Raw genomic sequence first — 15,901 nt, 5'->3', positions numbered from 1 at the left:
TAGTGGTTAAAAGGGTGTCACCTGGGGCCTCATCCATTTCCATCTTGACCAGCGAATTTGGCAATCCACTGACATTGTACAAGCTTTGTCATTTGTAAACTTAAAGAAGACTCTTTTATAAGTATAAGACTCCTAACAACTTTAAATTCAACGACTACAGATAAAATACTGGCTATAGCTAATCATTTTATTTGTGCTATGAATAAAGAAATAGCAGGCCAGGTACCAGTGGCTCACACCTATAATCCTAGCTACTCAGGAGACTGAGATCTGAGGATCATGGTTTAAAGCCAGCCCAGGCAGGAAAGTCCGTGAGATTCCAGAAAACGGAAAGTGGTACTGAGGCTCAATTGGTAGAGCAGTAGCCTTGAGCTGAAGAGTTCAGGGACAGCTCCCAGGCCCAGAGTTCAAGCACTACAACTGCCCCCCCCCCCAAAAAAAAAGCTGAAGTAAAGCTATGGCTCAAGTGGTAGAATACCAGCCCTTGAGCAAAAGAAGCTCAGGGACAGTGCCTGGGCCATGAGTTCAAGCCCCAGGACCATCACAGAAAAAGAAAAAAGAAAAGACAGAAAGAACAGAAAGGGCCACTCAGGTAGAGGTGTTTCAGGTAACCTGCAAGCAGCCATCTGCCAAGGGTGCTCTAAAAAGTCCTGAGGAAGCTGGATTACACTAATTATAGGTTTAAAGTTCTACAACCTCATATGATGTTCTCAGTACACTGGAAATATTACAGTCTGATCCTCACTGCCCCCCCACTTCCAATAACAAAACCAGGAACATAGATAAAAAGCAACAGTCCTATTACCAATAACACATTCATTTTTTTCTTCAAATATTTACTGAGTGTCTACTACGTGTCAGGCCATGGTCTATGTACTGGAATTTGGTAAAGAGTAAGACAGACTCATCCCAACTCTTTTACGTTTTCTTTTTTTATTGGTTGTGGGGCTTTAGCTCTAGGCTGTCTCTGCGCTCTTCAGCTCAAGGCACGCACTCTACTGCTTGAGCCACAGCGCCACTTCGGGTTTTCTAGTGGTTTATTGGAGATAAGAGTCTCATGGACTTTCCTGCCTGGGCTGGCTTTGAACCGTGATCCTCAGATCTCAGCCTCCTGAGTAGCTAGGATGACAGGCAGGAGCTACCAGTGCCTGGCTCATCCAAACTCTTTATAAAGTTTATATTCCAGTTACTGGAGCAAAGAGAAACCAGTGAATAATAAACATCAAACGCCATTAAATGGAATACAGTATGTGGTAGTACAAGGCAGAAGGTGTTCATTTAGATGGGAGTGTGGCTAGCAAATGCCTACCGAGGAAACGGCTGTGAAAACCCAAATGAGTATCAGCTGTGTGAAAATCAGAAGTGTTTATGAGAATCTAGCAATCTTCTCTAAGCCAGACTTTGGAAGATTATTAAAAATACAAAGCAAAGCAGGATGCTGGTGGTTCACACCTGTAATTCTAAATATATGTGAATATCTTTCTCATTAATTTTAAAGAATGAAAATAAATTAGCATGTTCATATATGTAATAGTTTGCTATTTTCACATGGTCCATTAAAACATTTATTCAGGGGAGGGGCTGTGAGGGAATATGGAGGATGAAAGGGGTGATATTGATCAAGATGCACTGTATTCACAAACTGCTTTGCTGAATGACAACTCCTTTCCTCAACCACTTAAAGATAATAAATAAAATTAATATAAATATAATCATTTGGTGCTGGTACTGGGGCTTGAACTCAGGGCCTCCCCCTTGCTCTTGGTTTCTTATAGCACTCTACCACTTGAGCCACACCTCCACTTCTGGCTTTTTGCTGGTAACTGCCTAGGCTGTCTTTGAACCATGACCCTCAGGACCTTAGCCTTCTGAGTAGCTAGGATTATAGTCATGAGCCATCAGAATCCAGCTAAAACACACACACACACACACACACACACACACACACACACGCACACACTTATTTTTCTTTTTTTTGCCAGTCCTGGGGCTTGAATTCAGGGCCTGGGTACTATCCCTGAGCTTCTTTTTGCTCAAGGCTGGCACTCTAACACTTGAGCCCCAGTGCCACTTCCAGTCTTTTCTATTATGTGGTACTGAGGAATTGAACCCAGAGGTTCATGTATTCTAGGCAAGCACTCTACCACTAAGCCACATTCCTAGACCTAAATGTATTTTTTAAATGTGAATTAAAACTCTAACACAACAAGTATTGGTAATTGTAATCCACATGAACAAAACATCTCTGGGGTATTTGATAATTTGTATGTATGCCAGTGTTGGGACTTCAACTCCTGCTTAGCTTCCCCTGTCACGCCCTTAAGGATGGCACTCTACCATTTGAGCCACATCTTCATTATGACTTTTTTTGCTGGTTTAATTGGAGATAAAAATTTCACATACTAAGCCAGGCGCAGGTGTCACACCTGTAATCCTAGCTACTCAGGAGGCTGAGATCTGAGGATCAAGGTTCAAAGCCAGCCCGGGCAGGAAAGTCTGTGAAACTCTTATCTCCAATAAACCACTAGAAAACTGGAAGTGGTGCTGTAGCTAAAGTGGCAGAGCGCTCTCCTTGAGCTGAAGAGCTGAGGGACAGAGCTCAGGCCCAGAGTTCAAGCCCCACGACTGACCAAAAAAAAAAAAATCTATTTTTCTACCCAGGTTGGCTTCACACTGTGTTCCTCAGATCTCAGTGTCCTGAGGAATTTGGATTACAGCTGTGCACCATGCCAGCCCCTCCAACTCTGATTTTTAAATGAATTCAAGATACAAATGCTTGAGTGTATTTGCTGTGTAATGCTAGTCATCTGATCTGGGAAGAAAAGCTCAAATGGTAGAAGATAAATCAACAGGCTTATTGTTGCCAGGTGCTTGTAGTCTGGTGTAAGCCTAGCTTACTGGAGACCGAGAGCTGGAGGATCATGGCCCAAAGCAGCAGCCCAGGTAGAACCGTCTGACAGATTATATCTCCAAAGTAACCAGCACAAAAGCAGGACTGGAAGTACAGTTTAAGTTGTAAGGTGCTAGCTAAGCAATGGCTAGATCTTGAGTTCAAACCCAATTAACATCCCTCCCAAATAAAAGATTATCTTTAAGGAATATCTTGTTTTTTTTTTTTAAGTGAATCTTTGGTAGCTTGAAGGAAGTATCTAGTAATTTTAAGAGATGGCTTAGCCGGGCGCTGATGGCTCACGCCTGTAATCCTAACTACTCAGGAGGCTGAGATCTGAGGATCGCGGTTCAAAGCCAGCCCGGGGAAGGGGAGACGGTGAGACTCCTATCTCCAATAAACCACCAGAAAACCGGAAGTGGCGCTGTAGCTCAAGTGATAGAGTGCTCGCCTTGAGCTGAAGAGCTGAGGAACAGCACCCAGGCCCAGAGTTCAAGCCCCACGACTGACAAAAAAAAAGAGATGGCTTTTGTGTCTAATACTTACTGGCTACCTCTTTGGGATACTTTACCTCATCTTTCTCTAATTTTGCCTGCTTACGCTCTGCAGCCACACTTTTTTTCTTATTAAAATTAAACTGTGCATCTTCTTCAGCTTTTAGTAACTTCTTTTTCTTTTCCTCATATTCGCCTATCAGTTCTCCTGAAGTGCTGATTTCCTCAAAAAACTGAGTTCTTTCTTTGGGTTTTTTCATGGAAATCAACTCTACAGTTCCCTATTAAAAACAGTAAAGCACAGGAACATGTAAAACACAGTGTGTTGCTCAAAACCATGAATTAAACTGCTACAGTGACTTACCTGAAAAACTAAACAGTTCTGTGCTTTGACTATTATACCTATCTTTTCCAGCTCTGCGACGTAAGCAGAACGACTCACAAGATTATCATTAAAATAAAATTCTGAGCATCCTCCTGAAATTAAAAAAATAAAGACTGTTATAGAATATTTTCTTATTGCAATATCCAGCTATGCAACGATGTGATTAATAAATGTTTAATCAATCAACAAAAGCACCAAGAGCATATTGTATGCCAAAGACTATTTTTGTGGTAGTTTAACAAACGAAAACTCTCTCATCTCAAAGAGCTTATAAATGAACATGACATATACAAGTAAAATTAAGCATGGGAGAAAGCAATGTGCTAAAGAGTAAACAAACAAGCTGAAGTCAGGTGCTGGTGGCTCATGCCTGTAATCCTAGCTACTCAGGAGGCTGAGATTTGAGGATCTAGGATCAAAGCCAGTCCAGGCAGGGAAGTCCATGAGACTCTTATCTCCAGTTAACAAAAATCCAGGGGTAAAGGTATGGCTTAAGTGGTAGAGCACCAGCCTTGAGTGAAAAAGCCAAGTGCACAAGGCCCCCAGTTTAAGCCTCAGTACTGGCGAGTGTATGCACACGTGCACACACACACACACACACACACACAGCTGGAAAGGAGAATGAGAGTGTCTACATGGCAAGGGGAGGCATGATGAATTTAAACAGGGTACTCAAGAGAATTCTTACTGAGATGGGTTCTTCTGAGTTACAAATCTACAGGCTGGGTGCCGTGGCGCAGTGTAGGCCCAACTCCTTGTGAGGCCGAGACCAGTGTGTCACTAGGGCTCAGGGGCTGGAGGGCCAGCCTGAGCCAGGCAGGGGACTGCACCTCAAAACACAAACAAGAACTTCCCCAAAGAGAGAAAATTACCAGTGAGTAGGCATGGATGGTAACATGGTAAAGTACTTAAGTTACAGATTATGATACAAGTAAGTATATAGTATTTTTCTTTTCTTTCCTTTGGCAGTACTGGGACTTAAACTTAGGGTCTCACATTTGCTTAGCTGGAACTCTACCACCTGACCATGCCTCCAGCCTGGCTCTTTGCTGGTTATTTTGAAGATGGTATTTTGTAGAGCTGTCTGTTCATACCAGCTTCAAGCCACAATCCTCTAGGTCTCATCCTCCTGGGTAGGATTATAAGCATGAGCCACCAGCATTCCACTAATAAGAAGTATTTCTAAAACTACCCAGGACTGATTTTGGGGAAGTTAATTCAACAGCATTTGTACATTAGAAATGTTCTCTTAGAGTAGAATGAAAACAAAAACTAAAAACAATAAAGCACACATCTATTTTTAGAAGTCCTATAAAATCTTAGCATAGAATACAAATGTTATTCTCAATTTTGTTTATTCTGGAAACATTGGAAATTCATGAATAAAAATACAATTTAAAGGCTGGGCACTGATAGCTCATGCCTGTAATCCTAGCTAATCAGGAGGCTGAGATCTGAGGATCAGGGTTCAAAGCCAGCCCAGGCAGGAAAGTCCGTGAGACTCTTATCTCCAATAAACCACTAGAAAACTGGAAGTGGCACTGTGGTTCAAACAGTAGAGCGCTCGCCTTAAGATGAAGAGCGCAAGGACAGCGCCCAAGCTCAGAGTTCAAGCTCCACGACCGACAAAAAGAAAGAAAGAAAGAAAGAAGTACAATTGAAAACATTTCACTCAAATTGTTTCTTGATGGTAGAGAAAAAAACATGTAAACCAGAAATATGTACACAATTAGTTCAACACTGAAAAAAAAAAAGATAACCTCAGGAAGAACTTTCATGACTTCTCTTACAGATGGATTTCCTTTTTCATTCTAACTGAATAACCAGGTACAAAAATGCTATCTGAGCCAGGTGCTGATAGCTCATGCCTCTGTAATCCTAGCTACTCAGTAGGCTGGGATCAGAGGATCATGGTTCAAAGCCAGCTGGGCAGGAAAGTCTGTGATTCTCTCTCCAGCCCAGGAACTGGTGGCTCACATCTATAATTCTAGCCACTTAGAGGAGATTGAGATCTGAGGATCAAAGTTCAAAGCCAGGTCAAACAGTTAAGTCTGTGAGACTCTTATCTCCAATTAACCCCCAGAAAATGGAAAGTGGAGCTGTGGATTAAAGTGATAGAGTGCTAGCCCAAGCCCCATGACCAATCAGAAGAGAAAAGAAAAACACTGGCAAGTGGAACTGTGGGTCAAGTAGTAGAATGCTAGCCTTGAGCAAAAAAGCTCAGGGACAGTGCCCCTGCTCTGAGTTCAAGCCACAAGACTGGCACACATACACACACACACACAACAACAACACAACAAAAACAACCAAACAAAAAACTTCCTGAACAAACGCGTGTTTTAATTAGTCTTAGTGAATAGATTGGCATTTGCTTCTGAGAATAAACATATCCACTCACTATGCTGATAAAACAGTTATCTTCCCCACCCCCACAAAAAGTAGGCAATTAAATGACTCATGATAGCAATTACCTTGAATAATCCTTGAGAATTTCTTCTCTTCTCCATCTTCCTCTACATATACAATTTGTACACTTGCAAAGGAAGAAACAGGTTTTCCAATGTGTGCTCCATGAATAAGTTCCTGAATACTTTTCACTCTTAAATTAACTATTTTCTCTCCCATTACAAAACTAAGTGCATCCATTACATTTGATTTTCCTGGTGAGGAAAGGAGAAAAACATTCATAAAAAGCCATGCCTGGCGCTCAAAATCAGGCCACCAGTCATCTAATCATCCTGCTGGTCAATGTTCAAAATGTGTAACTAACAAATTCTGGTGGACCACTGGTCTCTTCTCTGCAGTTATGGCTTGATGCAATAGAGGTCTAAATTTAAGAATCAGACACAGGGATCTAAATTCAAGCTCTCCCATTATTCTAGAGTAAATTATATACCAGACAAATCACTTCTCTACATTTCAGTGATTCCCTTTCCAAGTATGGGATTTGCAAGTATTACCTAAGGAGTTAATGTGGCACCAGACCTTCACATACCCAAGGATACAAGATTAGGCTAAGATTGCCAGAATCGTCATAGTTGGGGTGGGATGGTGTTAGGAAACTCATACAGCAGACCTGGGACTGTGTGCAAGCTCAGCTGGCTTTGGGCATTTAGATTTGGAGTTATGTGTCTAGTTTCCTGGTAAGGGCCCAAAAAATAACTTAGGCTGAACATCTAGTTTCATTCCAGGCATGTGGAATCTTGGCATAGGCAAGGCAGTGGGTGTGCTCATCTCCCAGTAAAAACCCCGGGCACTGAATCTTTAGTAGACAACAGTTGAATATATTATGCTTGGTTTTCTCAGACTTGGCCCCAAGTACTCTTTCTCTTTGTACCTTGTCATTGTTAATTATCCTGTTTACAATTATGTGCTGAGACCTGCAAATTCTCCCAGCCAATCTCTAAACCAAAGGGTAGCCTCAGGGATTCTCCACTCCCATGGCAGACCTGTTGTCCAATCATGAGCCTGTGATTTGCTCTATAACAATACAGATATTCTACAAGTAAATTTGAATTTTTAGCATCTGGGAGAAGCAACACAAAGAGAAAGGAAGGCTGTCAGCCACTAGAAATATGGCCTAAAGGGTTAGGATCGTTTTTTAAAGAACCAGAACTGTTTAAAATGGTGCTAATTCATTTGGCTGAGCTGCAGTTAGACATTAGAAATACATTTTGGGTTGTATACTGATAGTCTACACATTGAGAGTCGCTATATGTATATATAGGATAAACACTCATGGAATTAAAGTATTACATTTGATAATGACAAAGCAACAACAGAAGCTTTTTTTGTTCAACCTTTATTTAAAATCTACTTAAAAACCACTACTTTCCCAACAAACTCAATTAATGTTGCCTTTCACTAAAAATTTGTTTTATTAAGACAGACAATAAGCAAAAAAAGGGGGCTGGGAAGGTGGCTCAGTGGTAGAGCGCTTGCCTTGCATGCATGAGGCCCTGGGTTTGATTCCTCAGCACCACATAAGCAAAAAGAAAAAAGCCGGAAGTGGCGCTGTGGCTCAAGTGGTAGAGCGCTAGCCTTGAGCTGAAGTGCTGAGGGACAGCGCCCAGGCCCAGAGTTCAGGACCCACGACGGGACACCCCCCCTCCCCCCCAAAAAAAGCAAAAAAAGGCAACTGCATATGGTAATGAACGTCAAGAAGAGATCAAGTGGGTGATAAAAAGGAGGGTAATTTGGGAGGAACTTCAGATAGGACTAGAGAATACTGAGTGCTGACTGCGAGGTAGTGTTAGCATAACAACCAACTGTTGAAAAAAATGAGCGAAACAAATCAAGTTCTATAGTAGACTGGGGGCCTTTGCTGTAATTAAAAAGCAACATCAGAGAAACGATTCTAGGAGTTATGTTGTGTGTGTGTGTGTCCTGGGGCTTGAATTCAGGGCATAGATGCTGTACCTGAGCTTTTTTGCTCAAGCCATTCTTGAGCCACATCTTCACTTTCATCTCTTTAGTGGCTGATTGGAGGAAAGAGTCTCCTAAAACTTTCCTGTCTGGGCTGGATATGAACCATGATTCTCAGATCTCAAACTCCTGAGTAGCTAGGATTACAGGCATTGAGCCACCAGCACCTGGCAAGTTATATTTTAGGTCACTATCACTTGCTAAAGATGGACTAAGTAGTCAAAGATGTAAAAATTGGGTGTGGCTCAAGTGGTAGAGTACCTGACTAGTAAGCATGACACTGAGTGGAAAACCCATTACTGCAAAAAAATAAAAATGATGAAAATTACATTTGTTTTCAAAGTCCCTTTTGATTCCTACACCACAAACTGTACTTCCTTCCTCTACTACAGGGGTGAAGAACATTCGGCCCCTTGTAATCATTTGGTCTGGCTAGGCCATGGCAATCACAGGTACGACTCAAAATTTATAAGACTTAGAGAATTTTTCATATCAACCAACAAAATGTTAAGTGAATCGTAATATAAAATTTGAGGGACAAACAAGGAAATCCATTAGGGCATGAAGAACACATATATGAGTACATATGAGAACAGACACATATGCTTTTATTAGCTGCCTGTAGCCCATCTGCCCATACTGACTCAGAAGACAGTAAGTGCCAGGCAGGCTGGGAGTCTAGATGTTGGGAAAGCATAAACACATTGTGGCCAAACTACAACGGTCTGGTGATGAGATGAAGGTGTGTCGGGCTCCTCACACGATGACTTGACTTCCGATGACTGACCACAATGCTGTCGACTCCTCTGTTGGGACGGAGAACTCCAATTCAACCTCTATCCACAGAGGTCATGATCAATAATCCTTGAAAAATGAATCCCAGATGAAGAGCAAGGAAATTATAGCACACTGAAAAGATTTCAGGGGGGGCTGGGAAGGTGGCTCAATGGTAGAGCGCTTGCCTTGCATGCATGAGGCCCTGGGTTCTATTCCTCAGCACCACATAAGCAAAAAGAAAAAAGCAAGAAGTGGTGCTGTGGCTCAAGTGGTAGAGCGCTAACCTTGAGCTGAAGAGCTGAGGGACAGCGCCCAGGCACAGAGTTCAGGTCCCATAACCGGACCCCCCCCAACAAAGAAAGATTTCAGGCTGGGAAGGTAGCTTAGTAGTAAACTGCTTGCCTAGCATGCATGAAGCCCTGGGTTCGATTCCTCAGTAGCACATACACAGAAAACACTGGAAGTGGCACTGTGGCTCAAGTGATAAGAGTTCTATCCTTGAGCAAAAGAGGCTCAGGGGTAGTGGACAGGCCCTGAGTTCAAGCCTCAGGCCTGGCAAAAAAATTCAGAAGTCGATGATAAACATTGGATATGTTCTAAATCCAAGAAACAAGATTTGAAACATAATCAAAGAAAAATAATTGTGATGCTGGTGACATACACTGGATAGTTGATCAGACTTAAGTAGTATGACATCTTACAAATGACTACAAAGGAAAGTTGATTCAGAGTATGCATCTTTCCAAGAAAAATGGACAAATGGTCTTTTCTCTGAGGAAGTTAAAGGCAAACCTGTGTGACTCACTTGTGGTAGTGTTTGCAGCAGCAAAAAAAGCCCAACTCAAGTATTACAGTTCAAAACAGCCCAAACTCAATGCACTGGGAGGTCAAGTAAATTTGGATAAAATCAGTGTTCTTCTATGAAGTTTGGAATCATGGGATGAGTTCTCTAGGCTTGTGAAAAAACAGTATTACTCAGATGAATCATGTAGTAAGTGAGCTAATCACAAGGAAGCTGGGCCTCGAGTAGAGTGAGTTTGTAAGAGTACCTGCTGCAGAACTGTTAGCACAAAAGTAAAATGGTTTCAGTTAGAGAACCATCTCAGATCAGATTACTGACCTACCACATGATACTGAAACACTGCAGGATGATGCAGATCTCCAATTTTTCTGACTTGTGATGAGATAGCAGATATCACAAATACCATCCAACTGGCCATTTTCATCCATGGGGTAACTGCAGAGTTTGAGATGCTGTAAACCATGCATGGCACTACAAGGTGAGGTCTTGGAGAGACTTGTTTTATCAATAAAAAAAAAACTTGAGTTGTCATTTGAAAAATTAAGTGGTGTTACTACAGATGGAACTTCTAATTGCTCGCTGGGCACTAGGGGCTCATACTTGTAATCCTAGCTACTCAGGAAGCTGAGAGCTGAGGATTGTTTGAAGCCAGTAGGCATATACAAATCCAAGAGATTATCTCCAATTTACCAGTAAAAAGCTGGAAGTGGAGGTATGAATCAAATGGTAGAGTGCCAGCTAACAACAAAAAAGGCAAAAGAATGTGAGGGCTTCTTTTCCAGCATTGCCAACAAAAAGGGGTTTATTCATCTGTGAGGAGACAACTGAATTGTCTGTCTTGATACAAGTGATTTAATGATATGCCACCACTGCACCATACTCCAAGAAGGTCCTGTGCATAGTCACTGTTGCTCAACAATGTGATATCAATGACGGTATCATATACAAGCATTGTCAAGAGTAGAGTTTAACAGCAGCCAGACTGCCAGTTTAAGGAGTTACTGATCTGGGCTCTAAGTATGGTGATCTTGTTCATCATTCTGAAATGTTATGGCTGAGAGGCAGGAACATGTTCATGAGGTTTCCCAAACTCCAGGATGAAATCAAGCAGTTCATGAGGATGAAGGGAAAACCTGTCAAATAACAATTGGCTGTGTGATCTAGCATTTACAGTGGACAATACCGTAATGTCAAGTAGCAGGGTCCCAACCAGCTTCTCAGCTCCCTGCTTTCAAACATGAAATCATCTGAAGCTACATTGAGGCTCGGAAAGTGCAACTGGAAAGGAATAACACAGAACATTCCCCCACATTTGAATATGACAGTGAATGTGTGAAACTAATGTGACCTTTAAAAGTTATGTTATCAAACATAAGCTCCACCATAAGTTGTGGAACTAGTTGATGTGTCTGATAACCCACAATATGACATCACTTAGCTACCAACTGATGATGAGCTGAATGCCAGGTGCAACAACCCTCACCATGCTGCTAGTTCTTATGTTATAAAGCAATGATGCATTTCCTACTTTGAAGAAGTAGGAATATACATCCATGTTGGGAACAATTTACTATCCCAAAGTTTCCAAAACCTATCATTGCAAAGATTTGACTGACCAACACAAACCTGGAAAAGCAGTGTGAGGGTCAAAATCACCAACACTAGCTAACATTATACACCTCACTAAAGAGAGTCTGTTCTAGCCATGACATGAGAGGTTAAATGTTTTACCAAATACAGAAGACTAATTTTAAGTGAATAATTTGAGATAACCTACAAATGATGTTATAAACATCCAAACAGCCCCTGGCAGAATAAAAAAGTTCCCTAATCCTGTTTCAGAAGTTCAGATTCTTCTTAAGAGCCTCTTTTCCTGAGCTCTTGGACATTTAATCCTTTTTGTCCACTCGAGTTCATTTATACATCCTACAAACATTTTCTAAACACCTACTTATCAGGCACTGGGTTAGAAAACAAGCATAAATTCTTTTTACTCTTAAAATTAATGGGAGCCATAGCTCTGGACTAGCTTCCTATACTCTACGCACAGCAGATGAGACCAAACTCAAATACAGACATTCATGCTAAGTGCTACATAATCACACCGAAACTTTAAGGGACCAAGTAAATCTCTACATCAGACCATCTCTTCCTGACAACAGGAGGCTCAGTGAGTAATCAGGAAGAGCCCAGTCTACATCGACATGTAACCCTTACAAGAAATAGCCTGATGTTAGTCAACCCGTTTTGTTTTCATTATTCTTTTCCCTGTTCCTACCTTACAACTATTAATTCTATCTTGTAGAATGAGGGGTTTTACCTGAGTTTGGAATCACAAATAAACACCAATTAGAAGCCAGGGGCCTATGGCTCATAACTGTAATCCTAGCTACTCAGGAGGCTGAGATCTGAGATTGCAGTTCAAATTCCACCCCAAGAAGGGAAGTGGAAGTCTGTGAGACTCTATCTCCAAATAACCACCAAAAAAGCTGGAAATGGAGCTGTGGCTCGAGTGTTAGAATACTAGTCTTGAGCAAAAAATCTCAGGGACAGCATCCAGGCCCTGAATTCAAGCCTCAGGACCAGAATGAAGAAAAATGAGCCAACCATACTTTAAATGTAAATTTATATAGCTGTGCAACTTATTGCCACAATCTAATATTAGAAAAGCATTTTCATCACCTCAAGATTCTCACTCACAGCTGCAATCAATTCCTATTACCATCCCTAGTCACAAGTAACCACAGATCTGCTATATATCTCTATACATTTGTCTTTCCTGGACATTTCATATGAATGAAATTATATAGTATGTAGTCTTTTGCATCTGGCTTTTTATATGTAGGAAACTATAAGCAGTATATTCATGCATACAACAAATTATAGTCCTAAACACATTATAATTTTGTCTTTTGACTCCCCCAGGTGCTTGCAGTGGGTTGTGACCTATTTCTATTGAATCTCATTTTTTTTTTTTTTTTTTGGGTCCGGTTGTGGGGCCTGAACTCTGGGCCTGGGCGCTGTCCCTCAGCTCTTCAGCTCAAGGCTAGCACTCTACCACTTGAGCCACAGCGCCACTTCCGGCTTTTTTTCTTTTTGCTTATATGGTGCTGAGGAATCGAACCCAGGGCCTCAGGCTTGCAAGGCAAGCACTCTACCACTGAGCCACCTTCCCAGCCCCTGAATCTCATTTTGTGCCAGACACCCTTCCTCTATTACTTGCCTTTGCAAACTATCTGTGAAATAAGTATTTAATTTGCATTTGACAAATAAAGAAGAGGTCCAAAACGATCTATTTTCTTTCAATAAATGTAGAAAATTATACTATAATAAATTGAAAGGGAAGACTAAATACAAAGTACCACAGGAACACTTTTGGAAGAAGCCTAGATGGCTGGAAGCTCTGAGTAATTTTTGCAGGAGATAATTCTGGGCTGTTTTAAAGGTTGAGATGAAAAATGTACCATCCCAGGAAAAGAGAATAAATTGGTCATAGGCACGAAGGAGTTGGAGAGCAAGGTCATTAAGAAAGCAAGTAAGAGTTGGTGCCAGTAACTCACACCTGTAATCCTAGCTACTCAGAAGACTGAGATCTGAGTTCAAAGCCATCTGCAGGAAAATCTGTGAGACTCTTATCTCCACATACAAAACTGGAAGTAGAGCTGTGGCTCAAGTGGTAAGAGCACCAGGCAATGAATGAAAGTGTCAGATACTAAGTTCTAGTCCCAATCCTGGACCACCTCCACCCTCCAAAAAAGACTATGTGTAAAAAGAGGCTGAAGCCCGGCACTAGTGGCTCACGCCTATAATCCTAACTACTCAGGAGGCTGAGATCTGAGGATCAAGGTTCAAAGCCAGTCCAAGAAGGAAAGTCCGTGAGATGCTTATCTCCAATAAACCACTAGAAAACCGGAAGTGGCGCTGTGGCTCAAGCAATAGAGTGCGTGCCTTGAGCTGAAGAGCACAGGGACAGCACCCATGCCCAGATTTCAAGCCCCACGACTGACCAAAAAAAAAAAAAAAAGAGGCTCAAGGTGAGGCTCATCAGTAACGCACCTGGCTTAACAAACGAGCCTTTGAAATCAGAAGCCTAGTATAAAAAAAAAAGTAAAACTGTACTTCACATATTTTCTAGTCTTGTCCACTGAATGCACCAAGTATCTCTTGTTATTAGAAATGAGTCTCTAACGACTTTCCTACAAAAAGAAGCAGAAGTCATTGGAGAAGTAGCTAATTTCAAGTCTGAGGCAGGACAAAATGAAGATGAACCAGGACATCAAGAAACCAAGAAGTTTTCCAATAGGAGAAGGCCAAGGGGAGTGCCCAATGACTAAGGTTGTAACTTTAGCTGAGCATCAAAAATAATGATTTTGGTGGATCAAGATGCACTGCATCAATAAAAATCCATGGGTCCATATAAATACAAAAGTCAGCTATTAAAAATATCCTTTCTTTGAAAATACTAATGCTGGGCTAGGAAGGTGGCTCAGTGGTAGAGCGCTTGCCTTGCATGCACGAGGCCCTGGGTTCGATTCCTCAGCACCACATAAAGAGAAAAAAAAAAAAAAAGCTGGAAGTGGCCCTGTGGCTCAAGTGGTAGAGCGTTAGCCTTGAGCTGAAGAGCTGAGGAACAGCGCCCAGACCCAGAGTTCAGGCCCACGACCGGACCCCCCCCCCCCAAAAAAAAAAAAAGAAAATACTAATGCTTACTTAAGGAGGGATTATTCACTGTCAATCAGGCAGCCTGACATGGTTATATCAACCTGCAATCCCAACTACTTGGGAGGCAGAGACAGGAGGATTGTGGCTTCAGGCCAGCCTCAGACCCTATCTTGAAAAAAGCCAGGCATGGTGGTTCATGCTTATAAATTCAGCTACTCGGGGGACAGAGGTAGGAGGACCTCACTCCAAACCAAGGCAAAAGCATGAGACCTTACCTAAAGAACAAACTAAAAATAGTAAGGACTAGAGACACAGCTTGGGTAGAGTGTACAAAGCACACAAGATCCTGAGTTCAATTTCCAATACTGTCAACAAAACAAAAACAAACTACCTGGAAACTGATCAGTAGAGAAATTTGTATAATGCCAAAGTAATAAGGGGCTTTATAGTTATAAGTTTATATATGTAGGGGATTAACAGATGAAGAAATTGCTATCATCACCCTAATTTAGGGGTCACTCTTACCAACAGGAAAAATAAAATCAGACCAGGCACTGGCGGGTCATTTCTGTAGTCCTAGCTACTTAGGAGGCTAGTATCTGAGCCTTGTGGTTTGGAGCAATCCTGGGGAGGAAAAGTCCTCAAGACTCTTATTTCCAATTAACCAGTTAAAAGCCAGAAGTGGGGCTGGGGCACAAGTGGTAGAGTGCAAGCCTTGTGCAAAAAAGGAAAGCACCCTTGCCATGAGTTCAAGTGCTAAGTCTCTCTCTTACACACACAAAAGAATGGATGAAAGAAATTATATGATACGGTACAACATAAAGTTTATAGTAACACTTACGATAGAGTTTATCCTAATTTTTACTTCACCAACACTTTAGATATATTTTCCACTTTACAAAAATAAAGGGCGAGAAGAACAAACTAAATGACACCATAAGAAAGCAACTGGATAAATCTAAACTTTTTTTTTTTTTTGTCGGACATGGGGCTTGAACTCTGGGCCTGGGCACTGTCCCTCAGCTCTTCAGCTCAAGGCGAGCGCTCTACCACTTGAGCCACAGTGCCACTTCTGGTTTTCTGGTGGTTTATTGGAGGTAAGAGTCTCATGGACTTTGCTGCCTGGCTGGCTTTGAACCATGATCCTCAGATCTCAGCCTCCTGAGTAGCTAGGATTATAGGTTTTAGCCACAAGCTAAATCTAAACTTTCTAAGATAACTTTTCTAAGCGCTTCAATTATGTCAAAAGCTTTGGGGTAGAGAAACTGAAGATGGAACCATCCGATGCAATATGTGGTTCTCAGTAAAGAACACTGGAGTCACTGAGGAAATGTGAGCTATGTATCAAATGAAACTAACATTTACTGAAGAAGTAAGACAATCTTTTGAATACAAATAAGATAGAAAATAATACACACTATGAGGTCTAATTTTCACTTTTTGAAGGTTTGCATAGAAAAAAATTA

At 41.5% G+C, this 15,901-nt stretch overlaps 1 protein-coding gene across 1 annotated transcript in view; it reads right to left on the bottom strand.

Moving 5' to 3' along the window:
* The window catches only part of Smc1b (structural maintenance of chromosomes 1B), a 63,694-nt gene that overhangs the window by 44,558 nt on the left and 3,235 nt on the right, over positions 1-15,901 (bottom strand). Inside the window, exons 2-4 of the mRNA XM_042672711.1 lie at positions 6,241-6,429; positions 3,749-3,861; positions 3,462-3,665 (exon numbers count right to left, since the gene is read on the bottom strand). Of these exons, the coding sequence (XP_042528645.1) occupies positions 3,462-3,665; positions 3,749-3,861; positions 6,241-6,429 (506 nt within the window). The remainder of the gene's footprint in view (positions 1-3,461; positions 3,666-3,748; positions 3,862-6,240; positions 6,430-15,901) is intronic.

This window comes from Dipodomys spectabilis, unplaced genomic scaffold (assembly GCF_019054845.1).
Source record: "Dipodomys spectabilis isolate Male_0828 unplaced genomic scaffold, ASM1905484v1 ptg000763l, whole genome shotgun sequence".
Taxonomy (NCBI): domain Eukaryota; kingdom Metazoa; phylum Chordata; class Mammalia; order Rodentia; family Heteromyidae; genus Dipodomys; species Dipodomys spectabilis.
The sequence above is the reverse complement of the archived record's forward strand: the minus strand, read 5'-3'. Positions and strand labels throughout refer to the sequence as shown.